The sequence below is a fragment of the Neofelis nebulosa genome, chromosome 1, assembly GCF_028018385.1.
Source record: "Neofelis nebulosa isolate mNeoNeb1 chromosome 1, mNeoNeb1.pri, whole genome shotgun sequence".
NCBI classification, from domain to species: Eukaryota; Metazoa; Chordata; class Mammalia; order Carnivora; family Felidae; genus Neofelis; species Neofelis nebulosa.
The window spans coordinates 161,736,838-161,764,661 of NC_080782.1; the positions used below are offsets into that span (position 1 = coordinate 161,736,838).

At 48.7% G+C, this 27,824-nt stretch overlaps 2 protein-coding genes across 5 annotated transcripts in view; one reads left to right on the forward strand and one right to left on the reverse strand.

The window, feature by feature from the left end:
* CUL4A (cullin 4A) overlaps positions 1-2,951 on the reverse strand; it is a 46,620-nt gene extending 43,669 nt beyond the window's left edge. Inside the window, exons 1-2 of the mRNA XM_058742071.1 lie at positions 2,491-2,951; positions 2,056-2,171 (exon numbers count right to left, since the gene is read on the reverse strand). Coding sequence (XP_058598054.1) covers positions 2,056-2,171; positions 2,491-2,644 — 270 coding nt within the window. The 5' untranslated portion in view covers positions 2,645-2,951. The remainder of the gene's footprint in view (positions 1-2,055; positions 2,172-2,490) is intronic.
* Positions 2,952-3,023: 72 nt separating this feature from the next.
* PCID2 (PCI domain containing 2) lies at positions 3,024-27,824 on the forward strand. 4 transcript variants are annotated; one of them, XM_058742112.1, is made up of 12 exons: positions 3,024-3,194; positions 9,517-9,606; positions 12,687-12,760; positions 16,113-16,167; positions 19,532-19,635; positions 22,540-22,615; positions 23,237-23,378; positions 24,433-24,533; positions 25,923-25,996; positions 26,149-26,274; positions 26,791-26,914; positions 27,233-27,824. In XM_058742112.1, exons 1-12 carry the CDS (start codon positions 3,159-3,161, stop codon positions 27,320-27,322), a joined length of 1,092 nt encoding a protein of 363 aa, XP_058598095.1. In that variant the 5' UTR covers positions 3,024-3,158; the 3' UTR covers positions 27,323-27,824. The 4 variants fall into 4 exon arrangements, with proteins under 4 accessions (XP_058598095.1, XP_058598102.1, XP_058598107.1 ...); XM_058742119.1 differs by having other exon boundaries at positions 23,261-23,378; XM_058742124.1 differs by lacking the exon at positions 3,024-3,194 and adding an exon at positions 14,194-15,163 and having other exon boundaries at positions 9,543-9,606.

Below are 27,824 nucleotides of genomic sequence, written 5' to 3' on the forward strand. Positions count from 1 at the left end.
GAGGCGTCTGACCTCATCTCAGGTCATGACCTCACAATTTGTGGGTTTGAGCCCCACATCGGGCTCTGAGCTGCCTGCTTCAGATTCTGGGTCTCCCTCGCTCTCTGTCCCTCCCTGCTTGCACTCTGTCTCTCAAAAATAAATAAACCTTAAAAAAAATATGAAATGCTTAGGGCTAAACCTCATAGAAGCTGTATTAGACCTACACACTGGAACTAGAAGGCACTGCTGAGAGAAATGAAGGAAGACGAAGCAGAGAGCCATCCCTTGTGATCAATCAGTAGACACGATATCAGGATATCAATTTTCCCCACACTGATCTGGAATTCAACATGATCCTAATCAAAACACTAGTCGGCTTTTTTGTAGAAATTGGTAAACATTCTAAAACTCATATGGAATTGCAAAAGACCGCTACACACGCACTCAAGTGGCTAAAATCAAAAAGACTGATAATAGCACATGTTAGCAAGACTGCAGAACACCTGGAGCTCCCCTACACCTGCTGGTACAGATACCAGAGCCTGGGGGCTCAGTCGGTTAAGTGGCCCACTCTTGATTTGGGTTCAGGTCACGATCTCACGGTTCCTGAGATCGAGCCCCACGTTGGGCTCCACACTTAGTGCAGAGCCTGCTTGGGATTCTCTCTCTCCCTCTCTCTGCCCCTCCCCTGCAAGCAAGCATGCATGCATGCTCTCTCAAAATAAATAAACTTAAAAAAAAAATTGTATAGCCACTCTGAAAACATGAAATGCCTTAAAAAGTTAGGACTTTGAGCCCCTACTTCTCGATATTCACCCAAGAGGAATGAAACATATGTCCACACAAATCATCTCTGTTAATGTTCATAGCAGCTTTATGCATAACAGCCCCAAACTGGAAACCCAAATACCTGTTAGCTGGTGAAATGGTGGTACCCACTACTCAGCAACCAAGAAACAAATTACTGTCACACAGTAGGCATGACGGTCCCAAGCACTATCCCAAGTGGAAGATGAAGGTTCCGCTTAAGGGAGATGCTAGACTGGTGGAATATAGCCACAGAAATCAGTGGTCTGCAAGGAGTGGATCAGGGGAGAGACGAACTTTTTCACGTAGAAACATTCTACATCTTGACTGTGGTGGTGGTGATGATTTACACGTCAGTATAAAATGTATTGAAGTACACATTATGTACAAATTATACCTTAATAAAGTTGATCTAAAAATAGAATAAACTTATGATTTAAAACAAAAAGGGATGTATGTGTATCAAACTGTCAACAGTAGTCTTCTTTGGATGATGGGAGTACATACAGTTTTAATTTTCTTCTTTGTACTTTTTTGTAATCCCCATTGTTTTTATGATGTAATCACTCATGCAAACAGAAAAAAAATTTTAATTCAAGTCCTTTAATAGAAATTGTGGTATCATATTGTTACCTAAAACGTAGATAACAGACTAGTTGATGAGTGCCATTCTTTACAAATGGAAGATCAGAGAAACCAGTCTGCTTATAAATGGAATACGCAAACAGTAACATGTACTTTTAACCATTTTTGTGTTAAAAATGGAACATCTTTACATGAAACGTAACAAAATCTGTCTGCATGTCTTAATAGCAACAATCACAAAATGAGAAAAATCTATGAACCAGAAGTGCAGAGAGAGTGTCCTATGTAACCGTGAAGTTACAATAACAAATCACGTCTATTTAAAAAGTATGACAGTCGTGTGGCTCTTAGAAACACATCTTTCTCCCGAAATGGCATAACTTTATCTTTCCAGGCAGCTTAAGCCTGAAAATAAAAATCCCACAACCACCAACCACCAATGAATCACGCAATGACCCGGGGGACACGCCGCCCCAGGACTCTTACTGTTCTTGCGGAAGGCCGATGCTTGCGTTCCCGCTACTTCCCTCATTTCCGACTCTGAAACAACACTGAGGACCACCCGACCCGCGTCCTCACCACACTTCCTGGCCCTGGACCGGTGTGTTACCTACACAACCGTGACAGCACCCAAGCAAGCGAGGCGGGCCGGCAGCGCCGCCCGCCCCGGCGGGGCCTCACCTGATACAGCTCTTCCAGGTTGTACCTGATGGAGGTGCTGCTCTGCACGGCTCTCACCGCCTCGTGGAGCTTCTGCCAGGTGTCCTGCGTGTAGTTGTCCGGCAGTTTGGGTCTGTCTGTGGGTCCGGAGAGCCCGAGTGAGGCGGGCGCGCTTCACAGAACCATCCCCCGCCACCCCCCCCGGGTCCGCCGGGCCGCCGCGCGAGCCCCGCTCCGCCTTCGCCGCCGCCGAGCCCCGAGCGGGAAGCGCACGCAGGTCCGCAGGCGCCGGCTGACCCGGGCACGCGACAGCAGGACGCTGCCGGGACGGCTGGCGGCGGAAGAAGTGCGCTGCCCGGGCGGCCCGGTTCCTCTGGCCGGTGCCGCGGGCAGGAGGAGCCGCGACTCCGGCCCCCCCCCACCCCGCTCCTTCCCGGCCGGCCGCCCCGCACCCACCTCGGAAATTCTTGATGACTAGTTTCCTGGAGCCGCCGCCGCCCGCGGGCTTGGGCGACACGGCGGCCGCGGCCAGGGCCGCGGGCTTGGTGAGGCCGTTGGTGTGCCCGACGAGCGCCGACAGGGCGCCCTTCCTGGGGGTCTCGTCGGCCATGGCTGCGGCCGGGAAGCAGCGGGCGCCCCGCCCCGTCCCGCCTCCCCGGCCGCGCGGGCGGGCGGGCCTGTAGTCAGCACCGCCCCGGGCCGCCCAACCGCCGCCCGGCCGGCCCGGCGCGACCGCGACCCCGACCCCGACCCCGGCCTGACCCCGACCCGGCGCCGGGCCGCGCCGCGTCCGCCGCGCTCCGTGCGGAACCTGCGACAGCCGAGGGGGCGGCGGGGCGCAGGTCCGGTCAGCTCCGGGGCAGGCCCGGGCACCTAGGGGCCGCGGACGAGGCGTCCTCGCCGAGGAGAGGCGGCGAATCGCAGAGCTGACCCCGGCCTTCCTCAGCCCGGACGTGCCGCCATGCCGGCCCGGGACGCGCTCCCGCGGATTCTGTCCCTCCGGAACCAGAGCGCGGGGAAGGCGGGGGCGGAGGGACGCTGGCCCGGACGGACCGCGGGCCGGAAGTGAAGTGGCCGTGGCCGGACGCGCAGGCCGCGCCCACATCCGGTGGAGGGGAGCCGCCATGGCGCACATCACCATCAACCAGTACTTGCAGCAGGTAACGCGCTCCGTCCTAGGGGTCTGCAGCGGGAGCCCCGCGGCGCTGGCGAGAACGCGTGGGCCGGGGCCAGTCGTCTCGCCCGGTCTCTCTGCCTGAGCTCTTAGCCCCCAGACGGGAAGCAAGGGCGACTGAACGGGCACACTGACGGTGTTTCCCGGGAGCCCAGGGGCGGACCGGTGAGCGTTGACCTCAATTTAGGGACGTGCGGCGTGGTCCTAGCCGACCCGGAGGGCCTGTTAGCCACGCTGAGCAGTGGGACCTCAGCCGTGGAAGGCCTGGCCCAACGACAAGACCCCGGACAGATACTGGTGGGATGGGGTAGGCAGGTGGTCCGGCCACGAGCGCTAGTGGAGCAACCGTCGAGGACACGGTTAGCACCGGCGGACTTTGTATGGAAGTGCATCTCACGGGAGTTTCGTCCTCACAGCCTATTGACGGCAGAGCACACTGAAAGCATAAGTGTTTATGGATTCAAAACTTGCATTGTGTCCACTAAACTGTGCTCATTCCTAGAACTGGAACAGTGGTGATAAGGAAAAGAGGGAGCGGATTTTAAACATGTCTTTAGGAAACGTTCCGTTAACATTCTATGGCTGAGGGACTGGGAGAATAAGTGCCAAATTTCCAGCGTGGGCAACACATGAGCAGAACAGATTTGGAGGGAAAACTAAACTCGGTGTTGGACATGTTGAGTTGGGGGTGTCTGTTGACAACCAGATAAAGATATCTAGATGACAATTGAATACAGTCTGACATGATTGGGACCGTTCATTGCATAGATATTTGGTAATTTAGTTAAAACAGGAATCCTGAAAAAACAGATACATGCTTTTTAAAAAATTTAAAACATGCAAGTATGCATTCATTTGCCAATATTTTGATTGAGATCTAAGACCTTTCTTTTAAGAAGTCTACTGTGGCTGTATCTTTGCAGAGTTAAGGTTTTCTAGTACCAGCTTATTTAAAGCTGGAAGGAAAGACATTTGAGAACCAACTTGAGTAGAGACTCTCTAGAATTTCATGTTTTTCTGAATATTTTACAATTCTCTTGCTCACAGCTAAATCCTTTTTGGCATTTTGCGTGCCTTGAACATAGTCTGAGCCACGTGGAGGCTCAATACAATTCGTTGACAGGATAAATGGGGGTAGATAGAAGGGAGTGAAGTGCAGTGATTTGCCAATGCTCAGACCTCCTCATTCTAGTGAGTACTGAAGTTAGAGTTGGTGCTGGCTCAAGTTTCATAGTCCTCTGTTTCACCAAAGTCTTCCTGGATCCTGTTCCTGTATTCCCAGGGGAATGTTACTTGATGAAGTAGTTGGGGTGATGGGAAGAATAACCACTAGTGCTTGTTGAACTCTTACTAAGAACCTACCACTGTTGTTTGTAGTAACTCATTACTGCTTTTTCTAGGAGGTGGGTCCATTGCAAGCCTCATTTTACAGAGGAAGTTAAATGGTTTTCCAGGGTCACGGGGCTACTATGTGGCCCATTCAGACTGGGAGTTCTGGCCTTAGAGTCCATACCCTTAACACAAAGCGCACTGCCTCTGTTAGCCTGAGTTTCAGCCAACGTTTCCTGTTTTAGTCAACCTACCTATTTCTCAGGCTCCAAAGTATGCTGTTTTTTGAATCTCAGTGACTGTCAGTTGGGTACAACTCCATTCCTTGTTTCGTACTTCACAGTAACTTCAGCCAGCAACTACCCATGGACAAGTCATGTGTCTGTCATTTCCTGTGTTCTCTGTGATAACTTGATAATAGCACTTGGGTCTGGGGTTTGGTTTTACTCCTCGTAAGTTTATGAGTTCTCTTGTTAGTTTCTTGGATGCTCACAGAACACATGCGTTCCTGGGTCAGAGACCAAGGGCCTGTAACTCAGTGCGGTGGGCAGTGTGGGGTCAGCCTGTTGGTTCCCTTGGATTCAGTTCCCATTGGAGACTCAGTGGGCTTGGAAGGGTGCCTGCACCTGCATCCAAGAGAGAAACGCTGAATGTTGGGAATCCACCCATTTTGTAGAAAGCAGTGATTTAAGCCTGCGTTTTGTTTAGGGTTAGGGATGAGGGGAGACATTGCTTCATTTCTCAAGGTGACAGCCACATAAACAGCCCTGAGCAGTGGCCTAAGTGAAAGAGCTAGAGGTCAGGGCCTCATGGGGCTAGCACACCCAGCTCGAGAGCCCACAAAGGGCTGTCTTTGCCAGCAGTCAGTCATAGCTAAGATGTCCTCTTGTCTGTTGAGGCCCTTTTTATTTAGTGCTCTTCGTTTCAACAGGCATATGGTTTCATTTCTGTTCCGAGAGGACAGGTTGAATTAATTTACTTTACATTTCCCCATATATGCTACTTCTAAGAATTGTTGTCGTACTTAGAAAAAGATCAGTTTGCACATACAGTTGATTCTCGAGCAATGTGGGAGTTAGGGGTGCTGACCCCGCACAGTTGAAAATCCACAGATAGCTGTACTTCCTCCCAAAGGCGGATCTCATCATTATCTCTAACATCTCTTTGAGGGCTGGTGTTATTTTTTTGGTGTCCTTTACGTCATTCTTTTGTCTGTTCTACAAACTCTTATTTCAAACTGCAAGTTACTTTTTTTTTTTTTAATGTTTATTTATTTATTTGGGGAGAGGGACAGAGAGAGAGAATCCCAAGCAGGCTCAGTGCAGTCCGCACAGAGCCCAAAGCGGGGCTTGAACTCAACGAACCGTGAGATCATGGCCGGAGCCAAAATCAAGAGTCAGGTGCTTCACTGACTGAGCCCCCCAGACGCCCCAGCAGGTTACTTTTTAAAAACTGTCTACATTTACAGTTTTTATTTTCCCTAGCTTTTTATTCTGCAAATTTTCAAAGCTACAGAAAAGTTGAAAGAAGTACAATGAAGACATGTCCACTCCTCACCTGGCCACCCTGTCGGCCTCCTCCTTCCCTCTGGGCCCCTGCACTTCTCTCTCCTGAACTACTTGAAGGAAGTCGCTGACTGTGGCCCTTCACTGAGGACCATTCTGCTGTCCCGATGCACAGCCTGTAGAGCACCCAAGACATTTTACATCAGTGTTTTCTAAAGCAGAATTCATGATTTACCCAGAGTGTTCTTTGGAACCTCTTCTTTAACTCCAGGATCCAGTCAGATCACACTCTGCATTTGGTTGTTTTGCTCTTTGGTCTTTAATGTTTATTTATTTTTGACAGAGAGACAGAGCACGAGTGGGGGAGGAGCAGAGAGAGAGGGAGACACAGAATCTGAAACAGGCTCCAGGCTCCGAGCTGTCAGCACAGAGCCGGACGTGGGGCTTGAACTCATGGACAGCTAGATCATGACCTGAGCCAAAGTCAGATGCTCAACCAACTGAGCCACCCAGGCACATGGCTCTTTGGTCTTTAATCTAGAAGAGAACTCTTGCCTTTTTCTGGGAAGGGATTTATTTTACGACGATTAGCTTTTTAAAACATGTGCAGGGCAGTGGGATCCTAGATTTCTCACCATCAGCCTTTATTTGACTTTTAATGATTAAGGTTTGGGTTAACGTGGCTGGCGTGGGTTTTCTGTGGCCTCACCTGAGGAGGCTGCCTCAGGGGTCCTTGCTCATCACCTGCTGAAGGAGATGCCCATCAGGTTGCTCCAGGGTCAAGGTACTTTTCCCATTGTAATCGAGTCATAATCTGTGTGTGTTGGGGGGGGTCCTGTGGGGGCCTGGGAGCACCTGCCCTATGCCCTTTCACAGAATGGTCTCCACTTTCATTTGTGGTCTTTTCCCAAGTGAGCTATTACGTTAATATTTACCAAGGGGTGATTCTCTCACTCTTTCTACATTTATTAGCTACTATTTCATCTGTTAAAAATGCTTTTCCCCATGCTCCTTTTTAAAGATGTATTATTATAGGTCATTTTTAATGCCGAGTAATAATCCAGAACCAATAGTATGAATATCCTTATTTGCCTGGGTGGCTCAGTTAAGCATCTGACTCTTGATTTTAACTCAGGTCACAATCTCATGGTTGTGACATTGAGCCCGCGTCAGGCTCTACGCTGATAGCACAGAGCCTTCTTGGGATTCTCTCTGTCCCCCTCCCCTGCTCATGTTCACACTCTCTCTCAAAAAATAAACATTGAAAAGTTATAAAGAATATTCTTAATTCTTTTGAAGCTCTGCTTGTCCCAGATTTGGCCACTAAGAACTCCTTCAGACTGGTTTCTGGGGCTTTCTGGCCTGTGTTCATCCTTCCTTGAGCTCTGCTTTGCTTTCTAATACAATAACATCCACTCCAAATTCATGTAGTTCTGTCCCTGTCCCAGCACTGGACCAGTCCTTTTCCAGTGGCTCTGGTTCCTTTCAGTAGGTACTGGAGTTTAGAAAATCTGGGTGCTGGCTGTGCTCATTGCCACTGGTGGTGGGGGCATATCATTACCTCTAGGCCTTCCTTGTTAGCAGATGGAGTTAGTAAATGTATTTTTAAGAAATTATGAGTTCCAGGGCACCTGGCTATCCCTTGATCTTGGGGTCATAAATTCAAGCCCCATATTGGGTATAGAGATTACTTAAAGAAATTACGAGTTCCAAGAGTAGATGACTCTTCCCCTGTCCCCCTCCAGCCTCCATGGACCAGCTTGGAGCCTGGAGGTCACCAGGTGACCAGCAGTAGCCAGGAAAGAGAACTTTCTCTGGGGAGTGCCCAGACGGGCCACCAGGGACACTGCAGGGCAAGTTGCTGAGCGGGCTGTCCTGGAGTCCAGCCGCGGGGTCTAATGGGAGCTGACTAAATCAAGACACCAACAGTTCTGAGACATGACATGTCACGGTGGCTGACACAGGTGACTGCCTGGCATGGTCCTCATGTTCCCTGAATAGTGTGTTGGTTCTTTTAGGATTTGTCCGTGGTCTGTTGCTGTCCCTTTGCACCTTCACCCGTCCGGTGACAGGGACTTTGGCAGCCTTTATCAGCCTCCTTGAGGACCAGTATTTTGTGATTCCTTGTAATAATATTTGATGTAACCCTGCACAAATCTCTTGTTTCTTGCAAATCCCTAGAAGTGGAATTACTGGCTCCAAACCTAAGTGCTTGCATGGTTTCATTGGAGAGTCGATGGCAGATTCTTTAGTCCATATATTGTCTTAGGTGATGCCCTAAGTGGTGTAACAGACCGGGAGTTGGGTCCATTTCTTCTAGCTGAGATGCCAGGTGGGGGTTACTGGGTGGGGTGGGAGAGCAGGTGTGTGCCCTGCAGCAGGCGTTCCCAGCAGCTTCCCGCCAGCGGTGTGGGACAGCACCCTTCACTGTCTGTTGTTGGGAGTGGCTAGTCTGGCCGCCCTTCTCACGCTCACCTCTCCTGGTAGGTGCACGGAGGTGTCTTGCTGCCTCTCACTGCTGGGCAGCAATGCGAGCGCCTTCTTGTGGGTGTACCATTGAAGTCTGCTTTATGTCACGCCTGATCGCAGTCTTACATGGACATGAGGTTTACGTAACTGATCCCGCTGTAGATAAATCGTACCGTATATGCAGCTTTCTCTACCCATACGGTTGGGATTTTTATGTTATCTTTTGGTAAACATAATTTTAAGACCTCGTTTGCTTTTCTAATTACAAATGTCTGCTGCAACCCAGGCCTCCAGTGTGGACAGACAGAAAAGTCTCCTGGGTCCTGCTGGCCAGGGGGTCAGCTGTATGGTGTGGGCTCTGTGTTTCTTCCTGTGCTTACATATGTAGGGTTTTTTTTGTTTTTGTTTTTTCCTCCCAGATTAAGGTAGGCATTTTTCCTGTGACTTTTTTCTTTTCTTTTTTTTCTTTTTTTTTTTTTTGCTTAACGGTAAACATACTATGGATGCTTTCCAGTGTCATCACTGATGGATCTATTTAGTTCTTGCTCACAGTGCCCAGGTCTCCCGTGGTATGGCTATGACATCATTTCTTTTAGGTGTTGCCATTCCCTTTTTGCTTTTATAGGTAGGTTGAGTAAAAGCCTTTTTTTGGGTATATGTGATTCTTAAGCTTTTTTTTTTTTCTCCCTATAAGCTTTGTAAGTTTTCAAGTGTCAGTATGACTGAGTAAAAGTAAAATAATTCACCTTCATTAATAACCACTGGCTTATGCTGCTTTCTCATTGTTTTTAACAGTAAGTCACCGTTTATTTGCCTCTAAAAGATCTCATTTTGAAATGTAGTTATTGTTTGCTGGCTAAAGAGAGTACCGACTTGTTGCATTTCTATTACTGTGACTCCCTGATTCAGAGTAGGGAAAATGGATTTTAGTAGCATACAACCTGTTATTTAGGTTCTACGAATATTTTATTTTCTACTTAGCTTTTCTCTGTTCAAATGTTTCAGGTCTATGAAGCAATCGACACCAGAGATGGGGCGTCCTGTGCAGAGCTCGTGTCTTTCAAGCACCCTCATGTTGCCAACCCACGGCTCCAGGTGGGCGCAAGGTTCCACGTATGCAGGTGTCTGAGAGGGCTCTAGGGTGTCCGGCTTCCTAAGGAAAGTGTAGAGTTTGAGTCAGAAGGAGACTAATACTGCCATTCTTTTGAAAAACTTAAAGCTTGTCTATGATGTATATAATTCCAGTTATTTATTGTACACTTTGTGTTAGATACCATCCTGAGGTATGCGTCTCAGGTTCCTGTAGTTAATTCCCACATGACCCTCTGAGGTTCAGAGAAATAGAATGTATAGTAAGGTCATCCAAGGTCATCCAGCAGGCAGGTGGTGGGGCTTAGGCTGTGCCCTGGCCTGTCTGTCCCCAGAGCTCACAGATGTGTCTTGGTATGAGTAAAGCTTCATGGAGTATACCCCTGTCTGCTTGTTCATGTCCTGTCTGTGGCTGCTTTCCCACCATAGCGGTGTAGCTCGGCAGGCCAACAGAGACCTACAGCCTGCAGAGCTAGCAATATTTACCATCTGGCATTTTATGGATAACATTTGCTAAATCCTACACTGAAATAGAAGTATCTTTGATTTATGGCACAAAAACAGACATTCAGGTCAATGGAACAGAATAGAGAACCCAGAAATGGACCCACAAATGTATGACCAACTAATCTTTGACAAAGCAGGAAAGAATATCCAATGGAATAAAGACTGTCTCTTCAGCAAGTGGTGCTGGGAAGACTGGACAGTGACATGCAGAAGAATGAACCTGGACCACTTTCTTACACCAGACACAAAAATAAACTCAAAATGGATGAAAGGACTAAATGTAAGACAGGAAGCCATCAAAATCCTTGAGGAGAAAGCAGGCAAAACCTCTCTGATCTTGCCCGCAGCAACTTCTTACTCAACACGTCTCTGGAGGCAAGGGAAACAAAAGCAAAAATGAACTACTGGGACCTCATCAAAATAAAATCTTCTGCACAACGAAGGAAACAATCAGCAAAACTAAAAGGCAACTGATGGAATGGGAGAAGATATTTGCAAACGACATATCGGATAAAGGCTTAATATCCAAAATCTATAAAGAACTTATCAAACTCAACACCCAAAAAACAAATAATCCAGTGAAGAAATGGGCAAAAGACATGAATAGACACTTCTCCAAGGAAGACATCCAGGTGGCCAACCGACAATGAAAAAATGCTCAACATCATTCATCATCGGGGAAATACAAATCAAAACCACCATGAGATACCACCTCACACCTGTCAGAGTGGCTAACAACTCAGGCAACAACAGATGTTGGTGAGATGCAGAGAAAGAGGATCTCTTTTGCATTGTTGGTGGGAATGCAAGCTGCTGCAGCCACTCTGGAAAACAGGATGGAGGTTCCTCGAAAAACTAAAAATAGAACTACCCTACGACCCAGCAATTGCACTACTAGGAATTTACCCAAGGGATACAGGAGTGCTGTTTCTAAGGGGCACATGCACCCCAATGTCTATAGCAGTGCTATTAACAAGAGAGTATGGAAAGAGCCCAAATGTCCATCGATGGATGAATGGATATAGGAGATGTGGTATATATATACAATAGAGTATTATTCAGCAATCAAAAAGAATGAAATCTTGCCATTTGCAACTATGTGGATAGAACTGGAGGATATTATGCTAAGTGAAATTAGAGAAAGAGATATCATAGGACTTCACTCATATGAGGACTATAAGATACAAAACAGATGAACATAAGGGAAGGGAAGCAAAAATAATATAACAGGGAGGGGGATAAAACATAAGAGACTCTTAAATATCGAGAACAAACACAGTTGCTGGGCGGGTTGTAGGAGGGGGGATGGGCTAAATGGGTAAGGGGCATTAGGGAATCTCCTGAAATCATTGTTGCACTACATGCTAACCGACTTGGATGTAAATTAAAAAATAAATTAAAAAAAAAAAAAGTATCCTTGACTTAACAGATAAGTGATGCCCAAGCATTACCTTCTGTGGGGAATATTCTTGTCGTTTTATAAAGTCTTGTTTCCTCGTGATTCCCATTACGATATTCTAATGTGTTCCTGTTGGAAGCACAGGTTTTGTTTTGTAAGAAAAAGGAGCCCTGAGTATTGGAGATTATATTTGGTAGCGTACAGGCAGTACCTCAGACTAAGTGAACCAGTTTGTGGAGTAGAGGAGGCTCTTTGTAAGTTCCCTGGATGGTTCTCCTGGGCGACGGAGTTGAAAACCGTTGCTCTAAATGAAGTTAGTGCCGGAGGCTTGCCGGCCGGATGTGCCTCCGTGGGTGCCACACACCTGCCCTTCCTCCCTGCCCTACTCACTGTGCCAGTCCACACCCACGGGCTCCTTTAATTCTGTGTGCCGGATGACCCGTCGTGGTCCTCACGTCATCTGAAATCTGGCCAAGAGGGAGAGGGAAGAAAATGTTAGAAATAAATGTCAGCTGGCCTAGCCAGGACACAGAGAGGGTGGCTCTGTCACCAGGAGGTGAGAAGAAATGATTTTAAAAAAAAAATTTTTTTTCAATATTTGTTTATTTTTGAGAGATAGAGTGTGAGTAGGGAAGGGGCAGAGAGAGAGGGAGACACAGAATTCAAAGCAGGCTCCAGGCTCTGAGCTATCAGCACAGAGCCTGACGCAGGACTTGAACCCATGAACCGTGGGTTGATGTGGGCCAAAGTCAGACACCCAACTGACTAAGCCACCCAGGCGCCCCAAGGAGAAGTAATTCTTAATAGGGCATCGTCTCTGAGTCATGTGGCCTTATTTATTTTGCATTCTTTATTAAGCACTAGTAGCTGCCCAATAAATGTTTCTTGACTGACTGGCTGTTGTATTAAGATACGCACAGAAGCGTCCAGGGTTTTTCTTGGACTGTGGTAGATGAAACACGTGTGTTTGTGTAGTCCCTGTCACAGACCCTGAGTGATAAATGTGTGTGGAAGTAACGAATCTTTAATTCAGAAGGGCTAGAGTGTCAAATGTTACTGTGAACTCTAAAGTGTAAATTCCTTTGAAACAGGTTTGTCTAAATCTCTTTCTACACATTGCATTCTTTTAATGCCTTTCAATTTAAATTTTATTTTTGTCATTTGTTTTTTTATCATTCAGTTGGCCTCCCCGGAAGAAAAATGTCAACAGGTTTTGGAACCTCCTTATGACGAAATGTTTGCTGCTCATTTAAGGTAATCTGTTGGTGAGGAGGAAAAATAAAACAAATCTGGGAATTGCTGAATCAACTAGGGATTTTATTTAACATCATCCAAAATTTGAAACATAGAATAATTTGAAAAGAAAAGTTCATTTTTAATTTTACTTTGGTAAAAAAAAAAAAAAATTTACTTTGGTAAAGTAAAAGTTTTACTTTGGTAAAGCCTATGAGAACTTTCTGAAATTTATACCACTTTAAAATCTTAATAAACTTTTTTTCATTTGAAAGATCATGGATGCTTTTAAAAGTTGAAGCTATATTGTGGTCCTGCACATTCATTCATTCATTTATTGAGAGAGAGAGAGGGGGCACAAGTGAGTGAGGGGCAGAGAGAGAGAAGGGGGGCTCACCCAGTGTGGGGCTCGAACTCACGAACCGTGAGATCATGACCTGAGCCGAAGTCAGATGCTTTACCGACTGAGTCCACCTGGGCGCCCCGCACATTCATGTGTTTAGAGTGTGGTGCTGGGAGCGTTGACTATTGTATCGGCTGCAGGGTGCTCTGTTGTTCAGGAGGGCATTCAGCTTGCAGTTGACTTGTGCTGCTGAGAATAGAGCTAATGCTGAGCAAAGCAAATGAAAGACTGCGAGCGGGGGAGGGACAGAGAGAGCGCGTGTGTGCCTGAGAATCCCAATCAGGCTCCACACTGTCAGCACAGAGCCTGACATGGGGCTTGAGCTCACCAACTGTGAGATCGTGACCCGAGCTGAAAGCAAGAGTTGCACACTTAACCAACTAAGCCCCCCCGGCACCCCAAAGACTGCTTTTTAGTTACATCTCATATCTGCTGTTTTCATCGTTTTTGCGTTGAGTGGGCAGAGCTTGATGTCCTAAAGCACTGGCGTTTGGTCGCCCTTCTGCCTGCGTGCCTCCGGTGTTTCCGAGCAGGCTGGGGTGCAGGAGGCAAGGTGGAGGAAGAGCCCGTGTGAGCCCTGGGAGGGGCCCTCTGGAAAGGTTGGGGGTGCCACTGGGTTCCTGGCAGTGTGAGGCACCCTGTTATTTCCTGGCTCTGTACAGTTCCGGATTTGGGGCTGAACTCACTGACGCCGACTGCCCAGTGAATACCCAGTGAGAACACCCCCCTGCCCCTGTACTCTCTCCCCCTCAGGTGTAGTGCAGGTGTCGTGCTCTGGTTTTACCAGCACCTGTCATTCTCACCTGCTGCAGCTCGGTCTCCTCCCGGGACCCGAGAGAGTAGTCTTAGGACTTTGTGTGGGTTTCATCTCACATCAGCCCGTTTTAGTTCAGAAGCCACCTGTATGTCTCTTCTCCTCCTGGTTCCTGTAGCTCCAACTTCAGGATCAGCAGAGGACCGGGCATTTGTGACCGAAGTGAGGGGTGGGGTCTGTGGAGCTCCCTTCCAGGTTCTGCTCCTCTATCCTTAGTCCGCGATGTTTCCTTTGCAGGTGCACTTACGCCGTGGGGAACCACGACTTCATAGAGGCGTACAAATGCCAGACTGTCATCGTTCAATATCTTTGTCATTGGTGTTACTGTTCAGTTATATTTGGGGTTTAAGATGTTGAAACATCGGGCCAGTTTTATTCATACCTTTAATTAGAAAGGAATGAAAAAACCTTTCAGAAGAGAAACTGGTTTCGCCTTTTCACTCAGGTGCTTAAATTTAGCATGGACCTTGAGACTGTCATGTTACCTAGGTAGCGAGGAAGAATACAGGTTGTGATTAAGGTTCCTTAATTCTGTTGGAAGAATATCTCCTTTAAAACATTAAGTCTAGTTACAGCAACTACTTAGTCCTTTTGGTGAAATACAAGAGCTCTGAAATCCAGGCATAGGTGGACAGGAGTGAACTCAATAAACATCATCATTTGACTGTGGTCACTAAAGAGCTTTATCAAGCTAGTTTCTGATTTAAGTCATTTAAGTGATATCTCCTAGCTAAGGCCTCAGTCAATGAATGTTCTGGTTTTTATATGTATCTCTAGATTTTTAGTTTGCTTCTTTTTTAACCTTGTTTAAATATACAAAGGAGAGTCGGTTACTAACTAGGGAAGTCTCCTTTGAATTTAAGAATTCTATAATCAGGGAAATATACTTTACAGATTTATTATATATAACTCATCATCTGGCTTCAGAGAAACCAAATGTTTGAAGTTGCCAATTAAAAAAATCTCAGTCCCTTACTTTGGAGAAATATAATTACTATACTCATACCTAATGACTTTCAGATATTTGTAATCTGTATATTTTTCCTTTAAGAAGCTCTCTCTCTGATACATGATCTTCTAAACTTAAAATTTAGAGTCCTTCATATTTCTTACCGTTTGTGGTATTACTTGGATTTTGTACGTTATTCCTTCCTTAACATAATACATCTTTCCTGCGGGCATTTCAGGCCCACAAAGAGGACAACTGGTGAGTATGGGCAGAAGCAGCCAGAAATTAGCAAATGGCAATTTTTTTTTTTAGCAGAAGCTTTTTAAAACTTTATTCCAAATAAATGTGTTTTCTCTGTGGATATTTAATATCCTGTGTTGACGCAGGATAATACCAGCGCAGATAACGGAGTTCTCATAGCATAAACATCATGTGGCAGAGTAGAGAGTTTGCTGTGTTCACATAAATATGAAGCCTTGTTTCTACTTCAGCCCTACCAGACCCAAAATATATATCAAATACTATCTTTCCCTTCAGTTGTCAGCTTTGAACTTTGGGCTTTAAGTTGGATAAAAAGGCAGGTCAAGTACAGTTATATCAGGTCAAGTTCCTTGACAGACTGATTCTTAATTTTATGATTTTTGATTTATTAACTGTAGGTAAATACTGAAGTGTGTTTATACTGCACGAACTGAAGGCTTACAGGCTTTACTGAAAAAACAAAAAACCTTTTTTAACTGAAGACTTGTCTTACACACAAAACCCATGCCACCAGTTAAATTAAAAAACAAAAACTTTTATGACATTTTGTCTGTTACGTCTCTTGGGTCGTGTTTGGTCTCACTGAACCACATCTTTTTTTAGTGGAGCTGTTTGGATAATGGTTGAGGGGAAGGCGGAGGTCCTAGAACGGCGTGAGGAGGTGCTGTCTTGGGCTGAGGACCTAGACGCACTGGGGTCCAGGCCTCAGAGAGGGTCCGGGTGGTGGGCGGGTGGCGCTTCAGTGCCCAGCGTCCGTGTCGATCAGGGAGCCCGGGGCTGAGCCTGCCCCGAAGGGGGGCGAGGGAGGCAGCGGTAACCGTCAGATCCCTGGAGGGAGGTCGCCGCTGTGTGAATGGTGGACCTGGGTGTCCGTGTCATTCCCAGCTATGGTAATGGAATCTGACCTCGTGGCCTCCTCAGACGTTCTTGCTTTTTTGCCCCCTAGGGCTCTGCCTGTCATGTATGCTGTAGCGCTTGACCTTCGAATATTTGCCAATAATGTAAGTTCAGTTTCTATCTCTATCGTTTTAAAACTCAAACTCCATTTCTACCTGTTGTTTAATTTCACGTCATTCTTCCCAAAGTTTCGGGGAAGGAGTGGGTTAGGCAGTGGGTGTCTGGTGTAGAGAGCAACAGGACAGGGGTGGCTGGACCTCACTCTCGTCGCTGGGTTGATGTGAAGATTTAAACATGCATTGGGTTTTCACACTGTGGACGTGGAGAGGCTTGTTCCTGAGTGTGGTTCGTCGGGTGTGGCGTGCGGCAGGTGTTCAGAGGGGCAGAGTGGGCCCAGGGAACGGTTCTGCACTGTCTTCTGTTAAGATGTGGCCGTGCTGTCTTGAAGAATTCCTCCTTGATGTGGATCCAGAAGGCAGCTGGGGGTCTCTGTGGTGCCAGGAGGCAAAGGCTGCGGGTGTGATGGGGCTGGTTTGCCCTTGGGGAGCCACACGCGGCAGTTTGGGATAGGAACAGCATTTGTGAACTTGGTCCCAACACGCCTTTCCGGGTTTAAAAATTATTGATAAAAATTACTGATACCTTCCGACTCTGAACAAGGTGGGGTAGCTGCAGCTTTCCTCTCTGTCCTGCCGGGAATGCTGAGGCCAGCACGGCCCCACAGGCAGACAGGAAACGCCAGGGACTTGCAGAGCAGTGAGCGGCGGGTTCCCCAATTTGGCCGGGGGCCCAGAGGAGCCTAAAACCCAGAAATGCCCATGGGCTGCGACGAAGAGGCCCTGAGGAGAGCAGGAGGGGGAGGGCAGCCCAGAAGCACGGACCTCCTCAGTAGTCCCTGCTGCACCCACCCGCCGCATGCGGGTCCCCAGCCCTGCAGGGGCCTGTGGGGAGCCGGACCCACCCAGCCCGGGACGGTTCCCCGCCGGCGGGGCATCCCCTGCTGGAACGAGGCACACAGTCTCTTAACCTCGTGCCCCGATTATCACTTCTCGGAGAGTCTCAGGAGGAGCTTTGTGAGGAGACCGTCCACAGACGCCAGATGTTGGAGTCCCTGACCAGATGGCAGCCCGGCCGTCATAAAGAAGCCTTGGGGCGCGGTCATGAACGCGCTTGAGCAGATGCAAGCATAAGGGTATCTCAGCAAAGAACTAGAAGATGTAATGAAGAGCTACGTGGAAACTTCTAGAACCGAAAAATAGAACTTAAATGCAAGTTATCTGAGGCTCCGGAGAGCTTTTGGTTATATGTGTTCTACCTATTTGTATATTTATTGTATAAAATTTTTTTAACTGGGATTTAAACACATATTTATCTAAATAAGTCTTTTATGTGGTAATGTAACGTGTTTTATTTTTAATTTTTAAATTAAAATTTTTTTTTTTTTTTTGAGAGAGAGAGAGAGAGAGACAGAGTGTGAGCAGGGAAGGGACAGAGAGAGGGAGACCCAGAATCCGAAGCAGGCTCCAGGCTCTGAGTTGTCAGCACAGAGCCCAAGGCGGTGCTCGAACTCACGAACCGTGAGATCATAACCTGAGCCGAAGTCGGAGGCTTAACTGACTGAGCCACCCAGGCGACTCACAATTGATGTTTTAAATAAAAAATGACTATATCTTCCAAATGAACAAAATGTACCTAGAAGAGTCATGTTCTTTGACCTCTTAGTGTTGACAGAAGCGACTGGACCATGGTCTTCTGTGTGCACGGTGCCACACTATGTTGCTTTGGTGGAATGTAGGAAGGCAGTCTGGACTCACACAGATGTAGACGGACAGGAGAGGAATATTTTAATAGTCTTTCAGATGATTGTAGGTGTTCTTTTGGGCCGCACCAGAGCTCCAGGAGGTAATTTGTAGAGGTTAGTTACAGCATGGCTTCTGAAGCTTAGCAGCGAGCTTTTCTGCTGGTACATCAGAATCCACTGGGGTGTCCTGAACTCTGAATGGATCGTTCATTCCCATGTGATTTTGTAGGATCAAACGGTCATTTGGAAAATTTTGGTTCACTGAGTTAAGGAGATGTTCCAGATGTTGACGTATTTCATTATGTAAAAAACCCCAAACCAGAAAAACTGCATTTGTTAATGTCTCCAGTGACCTTATCAGAAGAGCTTTGAAGTAATGGAATGGTGCCAAGTTAATCATGGTTGATACAACTTTTACAAAATTTTGATTTTTTTTTTTTTTTTTTTTGAAAGTACAGATGTCTTTGGCAACAAATACTGTCAGTGTTTTGCCTGGAATTGATGCCATGTTTCATTCACCTTGGAGCACATTGGTCCTTCAGACCCTGCTGCCTGGACCACCATGCCCTTTGGTCAGTTGTTGGTTCCACTTGATAGCTGGCCACTCCCAATAGCTGCCCAAGTGCTTTTCCTTAAAAAACAAAAACTGTCATACCTCGGTGTGCAACAGATCAATGCTTTAGGCATATTTTCCATTTCATCACAAAGAATATTGAAAATAAATGTATTCAAGGACCAAGATTTTAAAATTAACATTTACTGTGTCATCAAGGACATTTTAGAACTCTTTTTAAGTTTATGTATTTGAGAGAGAGCAAGAGGGGGAGGGGGCAGAGGGAGAGAGAGAGTCCCAGCAGGCTCTGAGCTGTCAGCACAGAGTCCAATGCAGGGCTGGAACTCACAAAACAGATCATGACCTGACCTGAAACCAAGAGTTGGATGCTTAACTGACTGAGCCACAAGGCACCCCATCAAGGACATTTTGAAGTGACATCAGTGTTCCTGGTTGGTTGAAGGATTGCTGACTGCTGCTTTAGTTTGGTGTTGCTGGAAAGACCCCAGCCGTTTGTCCTGCCATAGTTTTTGCACCATCGGTGTGAACATCAGTATAGCGGAAAGACAAGCGGTGGCTGTTGGTGTTGTCCTGAAAATAGTTTTGACCACAGGGATTACCTGCAAGTCTTCCAAAGGCCCCCAGGGGTCCGTAGACCTTACGTGGAGAACCTGTGATAGGGGCGTGAGTGGGAGGAAACGGGTTCTCCTCTAACTAAGACTGGCTGGAAAACCAGGGGAGAGTCAAACCTGGGAATGACTTTGGTGTCTGTCAGAGGGTACATTTCAAGGGTTTTGACCGGCTGTATGTGGGGGGTGGAGCAGTCTGTGAGCACTCAAGGAAAGGCTCCGTTAGCACGGGGCCACATGTGACAAAGGGTTAAAAAACAGATGACAGCCTCAGTCATTTCAGTTGGTTGAATAGAAATTTGATTTGTGGAAGAGTTGGAAGACGCTGTGGAACTTTCTCAGTTTTTAAAAGTAACATTAACTAAAAGATTTGCCCAGAACCCTCTGGGACTTTGACCCTGAGTTGCAGCCATCTTTGCTCCTAGCCGTGCCAGAAGTGCTAGAGGAAATGAGAGCATGACTGATGACTGTTTGTTGTCTGCCAGGCGGACCAGCAGCTGGTGAAGAAAGGGAGGAGCAAGGTTGGGGACATGCTGGAAAAGGCGGCTGAGTTGTTGATGAGCTGTTTCCGCGTCTGCGCCAGCGACACGTGAGTACACGCGCCCCCTCCCAGCAGCACGCGATGCCCCTTCCTGTCCTTGGTCAGCCGTCGACACTTGTCTTCTGTGTGTCTGTGGTCACCCCACAGCATTACCGTCTCTTGTTTTAGATGGTCACTGTTGTGTAAAGGAAATGAGGGAGGAGAAGAAAACAGCCTTTGACCTCTGCCATGTGCCGCGTTGCCAGAACCCTTTCCTCTGTCCCGGGGTCTGACTGCACCCGGCCCATTTCCTACACGAGGTCCCGCACCAGCACGTTGCTCCGAATGCTGGTCTGCTGGCACCGAATTCTCTAAACTCTCATTTTTCTGCACTGTCTTCACCTTCCTTTCTGCTGGGTGGAGAATTCCGGATGGACCGTGTTTTCTGTTGGCGCGTTAGCACGTCCGTCCTCCCGTTTTCCTGTGTTCCTGGTTCGCAGAACACACCTCCGGCCTCTGGCAGCGTCGTCTCTCCACCGTGTCTCTTGCCACTAGACTCTGCTGCCCTGCATGTCGTCGTATTTCTCTTATTCGGGGTTCGTTGAGCTTCTCAGGTCTGGAAACGAATGTGTTTTATTAGATTCTTAGAGCTGGGATTTTTCCTCTTTGTGTGTCTCCTCTGGGATGCCTGTGGGAGGCGTGTTCTGCCACGGGCACTGGTGCTGCTGGTTTTCCATCTTGTCCTCCCTCTCTGGCCTTCGGTGCAGGTGATTTGTATTAACCTCTTTCGAGTTGACTGATCTCATCTGCCGTTATTTATTTTTTAGTCCTAGGCTTTCTATCCGATTCTGCTTTAGAGTTTACATTTCCCTCCTGAAACCGCATCTCTTCCCCCATTATAAAATCGCTTGATTCTGTAAAAAAAAAAAAACTTTATTGGAAGTTGTAATGGAAAGGAAGATTGGAAATTGTAATGGAAAGGAAGAAGTTTTCCATACTTACGTAAACATACAAAACTATTGTTCACGGAAAGTGTCCCAGCTTCTCTTTTCTTACCCCTGTCCCCACCAGCCCCACCTGACAATGTTCCAGCCAGAGCTGGATGTCAGTGGCCACTCCGTGAGCTGGGGTCCTCCCCAAGGGGTCGCGGGTGCCCGCCTGTCCTCCCGCTCTGCTCTTCTGTCAGTGGTGGCCTCCGACATGGCCTCAGGCAGGAGGCTCTGCTTCTGTGGCTTTTGTGACAGACCGCACTCTTGTCCTTGCACTCCCCATTGGTCCTTACATGGACGGGGACGCTTGTGGCTGAGGCTGAGGGAGTCCACTGCACTGCTGTCATGCCGTGGCCCCCGCGCCCAGGGAGTGTTCAGTCTGGGTTTGTTGTGGGATAAGTGGCTTTCCTGGTGTGTCACCCGAAACACGGTAACCTGAGGAAAAACACAGAAACTGGACTTCATCAGAGTTAGAAACTTCTACGCTTCAAAGGACGCATCAAAAAAGTGCACAACAACCGTAGAACACAAAAAACATATTTGCAAATGATGTGACTGACAGCGTGTGTCCAGGATGTGTGAAAACTGCACAGGTCGACAGGAAAGAGGTAAAAACCTGCCTTACTTGGGCGAAGGTCTGAATAGGTACTCTGCAAAGGAGGGAGCCAAACGGCCAGGAAACCCTCGCAAAGATGCTCAACATCTTCGGTCACCAAGGAGATGTGAATGAAAACCACTGCGGGCAAGGTGCGGGCACCGCTGCTTGAGAGAAACCCTGTGACCCCCCTTCCCCCCGGGCTGCTTCCCGCGTGTCTCTGGAAGAGGTCCTTGCCTTTAGTCCAGACGGGCCCAGGTGGGGTGCTGAGAAGAGTGCTCAGCCATGATGCCTAGCACCTGTTCCTCTTGGCTCCTTCCGGAGCGGTGTTCACCTTGCGCTCCAAGGTGGCCGGGGCTGCATTGTCCCCACTTCACAGACGAGGACGTGAAACCCACGGAGAGAGGGTTCTTTGTTCAGGTCCTGTCCCTGGCTGGTGACGGGAGTCATGGGGGAGACCCTGCACCTGGCTGGTGACAGTCATGAAGGAGCTGGCTGTTGTCACAAAACAGGACTTTGATACTTAAACACCGACCGTATTTTTACGTTGAGCATTCTGATATGGGCACGCCCCGGTCTTAGGGAGTGATTTCTATTTCTCTGGCTTGTGAACAGCCTGCCAGTCTCCATCTGAGTTTGCAGGCAGCTGGCCACTGGCACCATGGAGCGAGCGCACAGCTGCGCCTGGAAGAACCATTGCGGCCTACGGACTCGTGGGAGACGCAACTCTGGATTGTGTTCCAACCCTGTATCGTGAAATCGTGAGGCGTTTGGCCGTGTTGACGGAACTTTACAGGACACCCGCCACTTGCTCTGCAGATGGGTATCTACCCTTCTGTGCATCTAGCACTTTGCCTTTGTTTTTTGTTTCTGGTGCATTCCAAAGGTGGCCTGTCCCTCAGTGACTTGTTTAAATACTGCGGTTTCTCTTGTGCTTTGAGGTAAAATTTACCCACAGTGACTCCCACGGATCTTGACTGTATTTGGATAAGTCATCACCCGTGTATGACCCAAACCCCCTGGAGGTCCAGGACACTGTTGTCGCCCATCCCCTTCCCAGGCAGACCCTTCCCACGGTGCCTACACAGCATGTGCTGCGTCTTGCTCTGTTTGTGGTTTGTCCACGTCGTTGTGGATTTCTGTAGTTCACCGTGTTGTCAGGATAAGCAAGAACACGTCCCCTTGTCCACAGTGCGTTACCCAACACACGTGATGCGTACTCCGTAGCCTGTTAGGTCAGACCTCTGCTTTATGTTGTTTTATTTCATGGGCGAGGCTGGAGCGGTGTTTTTATCTCAAAGTACTAATTTTGTTTAGGTAGATTGTCTTTGTGACTAATAAATAAACCCTTGTTTTCCATGTAACTAAACAACGGTTGTCTTCCCACAGTCGGGCTGGCATCGAGGACTCTAAGAAGTGGGGGATGCTGTTCTTGGTGAACCAGCTATTCAAGATCTACTTTAAGGTGTGCTTCCCTGGGGGCGCTTGCTTTCTGCCCTGGGCACCGGCGTCCCTGGTGTCGCTGGGGGATGACCCTCACCTAACTGGACTCACGGTCGAGTCCGTGGCGCACCTGCTGGGGGCGGGGACTGCAGCAAGTGTTTTGTGTGTGTCAGCCTCTGCCTCATGAGGCGAGGGCTGCACCTCCAGGGAAAGCAGGGCGCCAATGCCCCAAGCGGTGTGCCTGGCGTGGGGGGACTGGACTTGCACGGGAGGGGTTCACCCCAGCCTTCTCTGCTGCAGTAATTAGCTGCAGAGCAGGGGGTGCCTGGATGGGTAAAGAGGCCCTTCCTGCCGCGTGGGCTTGGCCAGTGACCCCTCTGCGGCCCCTCTGTGGCAGCCCTCCAGCCTGGGGTAATCTGCCACGCAGCTGGCATTTCAGTTCTTATTACTAAATAGGCAGTTTTAACCATGTAGTTCCTGCTCCGAGGAGGTGTGTATGTGGTGGGGGGAAGCTGGTGTTGGTCCTGCCATGTCCTCAGTAACCCTGGGGCTGGCTGTAACCCTGAGGGCAAGACTGTAACCCCGGGGGCAGGGCCGTAACCCCGGGGGAGGGGCTGTAACTCCAGGGGTGGGGCTGTCGCAGATAAACAAGCTGCACTTGTGCAAGCCCCTCATCAGAGCCATCGACAGCTCCAACCTGAAGGACGACTACAGCACCGCCCAGAGGGTGACGTTCAGGTACTACGTCGGGCGCAAGGCCATGTTCGACAGTGACTTCAAGCAAGGTTTGTTCGTCTTCGTTTCCAGGGTTCTAAAGATGCGGGGCTCTGGGCGGCGGCAACAGTTGTGGCACCTTATTAGCATGTAAGGTGGAATCTGCTGTAAGCCTCATCCAGGCTGTGTGTGTGTGCGTGTGCATGCATGTGCATGTGTACACGTGTGCTTGCGTGTGTGTGTGTGTGTGTGTGTGTGCATGCGCGCACGCAGCTGTTGTTACTGAAAGGAAAGCCTGTCCTGGTCTGTGGAGCCCCTGCCAGAGTCTCAGTCGCTGTGGGCGTCTCTCTTATGTGATGTCATTGAAACACCACAGTCCTTCCTGTTGGACGTGAGGGATTGCCCCCCCTCCCCCCCCCCCGCCCTTTGTTGTGCCCTTGTGGTGGCCGTGGAGGCCGGGAGTCAGCTGTGGAAACCCCAGGGGACGTGTCCACCCCCCTCCCCCCCCCACCCTGTGTACTGTCGCCACTTCAGTGCTTGTCAGAGCCGAGCTTTCTCGAAACCATGTCACTGTTCGTTTCTCGTGAGTTTTCTCGACAACATGAAGCCAGGTTTTTCTCTTAAACTTTGTGATTAGCTGGCGTGTGGCGGTTCCCCGTGGTCTCCTGTGTTGTACCCAGACTAGACCTTTTAAACCCACGTCTTCAGCGGCTGTGTGCACATGGAGTGACGTGACTAAAAGTGCTTTCTCTCCGTGCGTTAGAGCTGTGTAGTCTGATAACGAAAGCAACTGTGCTGTCCTGGCGACTGCTCTGGTTTTGTTCCGTAGGCTCATGCAGACCAGCTGTCCAGGGCTTTGGAACGTGGCCCTCCTGGGTTGTTCCCCTACCTCGTGTTAGTCCCTTAAAATGCGGAGCATAAGAATAGAAGCTTTTACGTCATATTCTTTTGAGGGTTCTTAAGGTACCACTCTAGTTTTCCCCCGAATTTGAGTACCAAGCACAGCAAAAAGCCTTCACTGTCAGCCGTAGGTGCTTCCAGTTGCTGAGACTGTGGTTCTATCGGGGCTGGGGGGGTGGGGTGGGGTTCCGACCTCTCCCACTGCAGTTGTCGGTGTCTCTGCAGCCGAGGAGTACCTGTCCTTTGCCTTCGAGCACTGCCACCGCTCGAGTCAGAAGAACAAACGGATGATTCTCATCTATTTACTCCCGGTGAAAATGCTGCTGGTAAGTGATGCCACTCAGCTCTTGTAGACCCTGTTTCTCGGAACTTGCCTGCAGGTGGCACGTAGGTACTACCGTCTGAGCCCCATGTGACTGCACCCCGGAATAGGGGACAATAAGCTTTGTGTGTGGCCTGAACCATTTATCTCCACAGCTGACACTGTAGATCCTTCTAAAAAGGTTTTGTGCTTCCTTCCTCTTAAAAGTATCTAACTTAAAAGTTGAACATCTGTAAGACACAGTAAATGCGTGTTTATCTGTTTCCCCTAAAAATCTAAATTAATAGAAGCGGATTAAGAAAGAAAAACGTCATTCCAGCCTGTCTGTAGGTATCTCATTTGGTCACCCAAAGTTAATTAGAGACTTGAAAAGAAACAGCAAGTAACCGGCAAGTTTAATTGACTAAAACTTCCTCAAAGTGATAGAGCTTCCTTTCCTCCCTTTTAAAAATTTTAAAAAGTGATCAAAGCAGTACCCACGTGGTTAAAATGTAAATAGAGCAGGGTAGCTGATGGCCGAAAAGTGCCGTGTCCTACGTGCCCTGCCTGCTTCTGACCCTGCTTCCCAGAAGCCTGCAGTTGTAAATGGTTCAGCTGCCTCTCCTGGAAGACGTTTCTGAGTTCCCGGCTCTTAGTGTTTTCTTCAGCCGCCGCTTCCCCTCTAAGTTATAACCAGTGAGGGCATGAGAAGGTCAAGGTCAGGTGCCAACTGAGAGGCAAGACTGCACTACTGCTCCCAGGGGCTCTGACGGCCAGACCCTTGTTAGCTCATCTGCCATCATGTTTATAGGCCTTGTTCCAGTACTTCAGAAGAAACTGTAAGAGGGGTGCCTGGATGGCTCAGTTGGTTAAAGGTCCGACTGGCTCAGGTCATGATCTCGCAGCTTGTGGGTTCAAGCCCTGTGTTGGGCTCTGCTGACAGCCTGGAGCCTGCCTCCAGTTCTGTGTCTGCCTCTCTCTCTGCCCCTCCCCCGCTCGTGCTCTGTCTCTCTCTCTCTCTCTCTCTCTCAAGATAAATAAACATCATGGGGCACCTGGGTGGCGCAGTCGGTTAAGCGTCCGACTTCAGCCAGGTCACGATCTCGTGGTCTGTGAGTTCGAGCCCCACGTCAGGCTCTGGGCTGATGGCTCGGAGCCTGGAGCCTGTTTCCGATTCTGTGTCTCCCTCTCTCTCTGCCCCTCCCCCGTTCATGCTCTGTCTCTCTCTGTCCCCAAAAAAAATAAGTAAAAAACGTTGAAAAAAAAAAAAGATAAACATCATAATAAAAAGAAACTCAGAAACACAGGTTGCAAGTTTTCAAAAGGTGGTGATTCCTTCATATGAATTTTGTCAAAGATCAACTCTGTTGAGAACGAAACGGTGTTATTCTGGACAACTGGTGCTTTGTCTTAGGGTCATATGCCGACCATCGAGCTGTTGAGAAAGTATCACCTCATGCAGTTTGCCGAAGTGACCAAAGCTGTCAGGTATCTAACCTTTTCCACTTGGGCCCCTTTAAAATATGACATCAGCTAAAAATCTGTCGCGTGGCCTGTGAGAGCTCATTGCTCCTTGATGCGCTCTCGTCCTTGGCTCCGGTTTTTGTGACCACGTTTGCGCATTTGTTCCTCACACGCAGCGAAGGCAATCTTCTGCTGTTGAACGAGGCTCTGACGAAGCACGAGACCTTCTTTATCCGCTGTGGCATTTTCCTTATCCTTGAGAAGCTGAAGATCATCACCTACAGGAATCTCTTCAAGAAAGTGTAAGCTAAGTATTTTCTTTTTAACAAGTTTAGGTTTTAGTGTGACTCCCGCCTGACTGGGCTGTGGAGGTTTCTGACCGCCTGTGTGGACGAGGCCCCAGCCCTGCCCTGTGCTCTTGTGGAATGAGAGCAGACTTCTGCGGCCAGAGAGCACAGCCACCTGCGGGCATGTGTACCAGTGCTCAGGGTCGAGGGCCCACATTTTGGCACATGACCAGCTGACCCAAACCCTGTCCCGCTCCCATTTGTCAGGTAGTTGAATTCTGTATCTGTTTCCGCTCACAGCTGTGGGGACCACCTGTCCTCGACTGCGGAGGACACTGTTCACTGTCAGGGGTGCCCTGGTTTCAGAGACCACCTCCATTCAGTGAGATGTCCCATACCTGTGAGAAGTGATTCTCGCGTGTCTCCCAGGTGGTTTGTCAGGAGACATTTGCCCTCCCGACTCGGAGCGTCAGCTGCCACCAGTGCCCCAGCCATTGGTAACCCGCGTGGACCCCCACCTCCCTCCCCCAGGTACCTGCTGCTCAGAACACACCAGTTGTCTCTGGACGCTTTCCTGGTTGCCTTGAAGTTCATGCGAGTGGAGGACGTGGACATCGATGAGGTCCAGTGCATCCTGGCCAACCTGATCTACATGGTGAGTGAGCCGCGTCCCAGTGGGCTGGGCCTCGAACTTGGTGTTCGGGTGGAGCTGCGGGAAAGCCACTTAGTTTGTGAAGGCATTTTCTGACAGAACTGATTCCATCCTAGGGAATAACTGTGGTATTCAGAGAGGACGCGGGTGGGCGGACACAGTCTGGATTTCTCTGTTGTCCATACCATGTGTGTTTATTTGTTGTGCGCCCCGGGGGATCCAGCGGCTGCGATTGGAGTCAGCCGCTTATGCGCGGGGCTGAGTGGTGAATGCACCCACTCTTTGGCCCAGAACCACGAGCCAGCCCTCTCTCCCCTGCAGGGCCACATTAAAGGCTACATATCACATCAGCATCAGAAGCTGGTTGTTAGCAAGCAGAACCCGTTCCCCCCGCTGTCGACAGTGTGTTGAGTGCGTGCACGGTCCCGAGGACGGGAGGACGGCATGTTCCTTCAGTCACCGTTTGCGCAGATGAAATCCATCCTGTGCCAGGACCTCTGCCGCCGGGATCTCTGGGCTCATTTCTCTGGGCTCACAACTGAGGTCCACCATGCGGAGAGCGTGAGCTCCTTCAGAAAATGTGGACGGGTGAAGGGGCTCTGTGCCCCGCATAGCTCTGTTACCTCAGAGGTGCTGTTCCTAAAGGCACCTTTGTAAATTTTTACGTAACCCTTCCTCTGAAACAGCATCCTGAGTTTATACGAATGGCGTGTCCTTTATTCTGTCTTCTGGGGGCACGTCTATTTTTATATGTTAAATTTGAACTTTGATCAAAGTGTTTGGTTAATTTAAGCCTTCTTTATACAAAATGAATTTACTTTTTCCACATTTTACAGCCTGCCATGTTTTCAGAGTGTGCACATTTCCTCTGTTCGTGCAAAATTTACTAAAGAAAATGTCCTAAGTGCTTTCA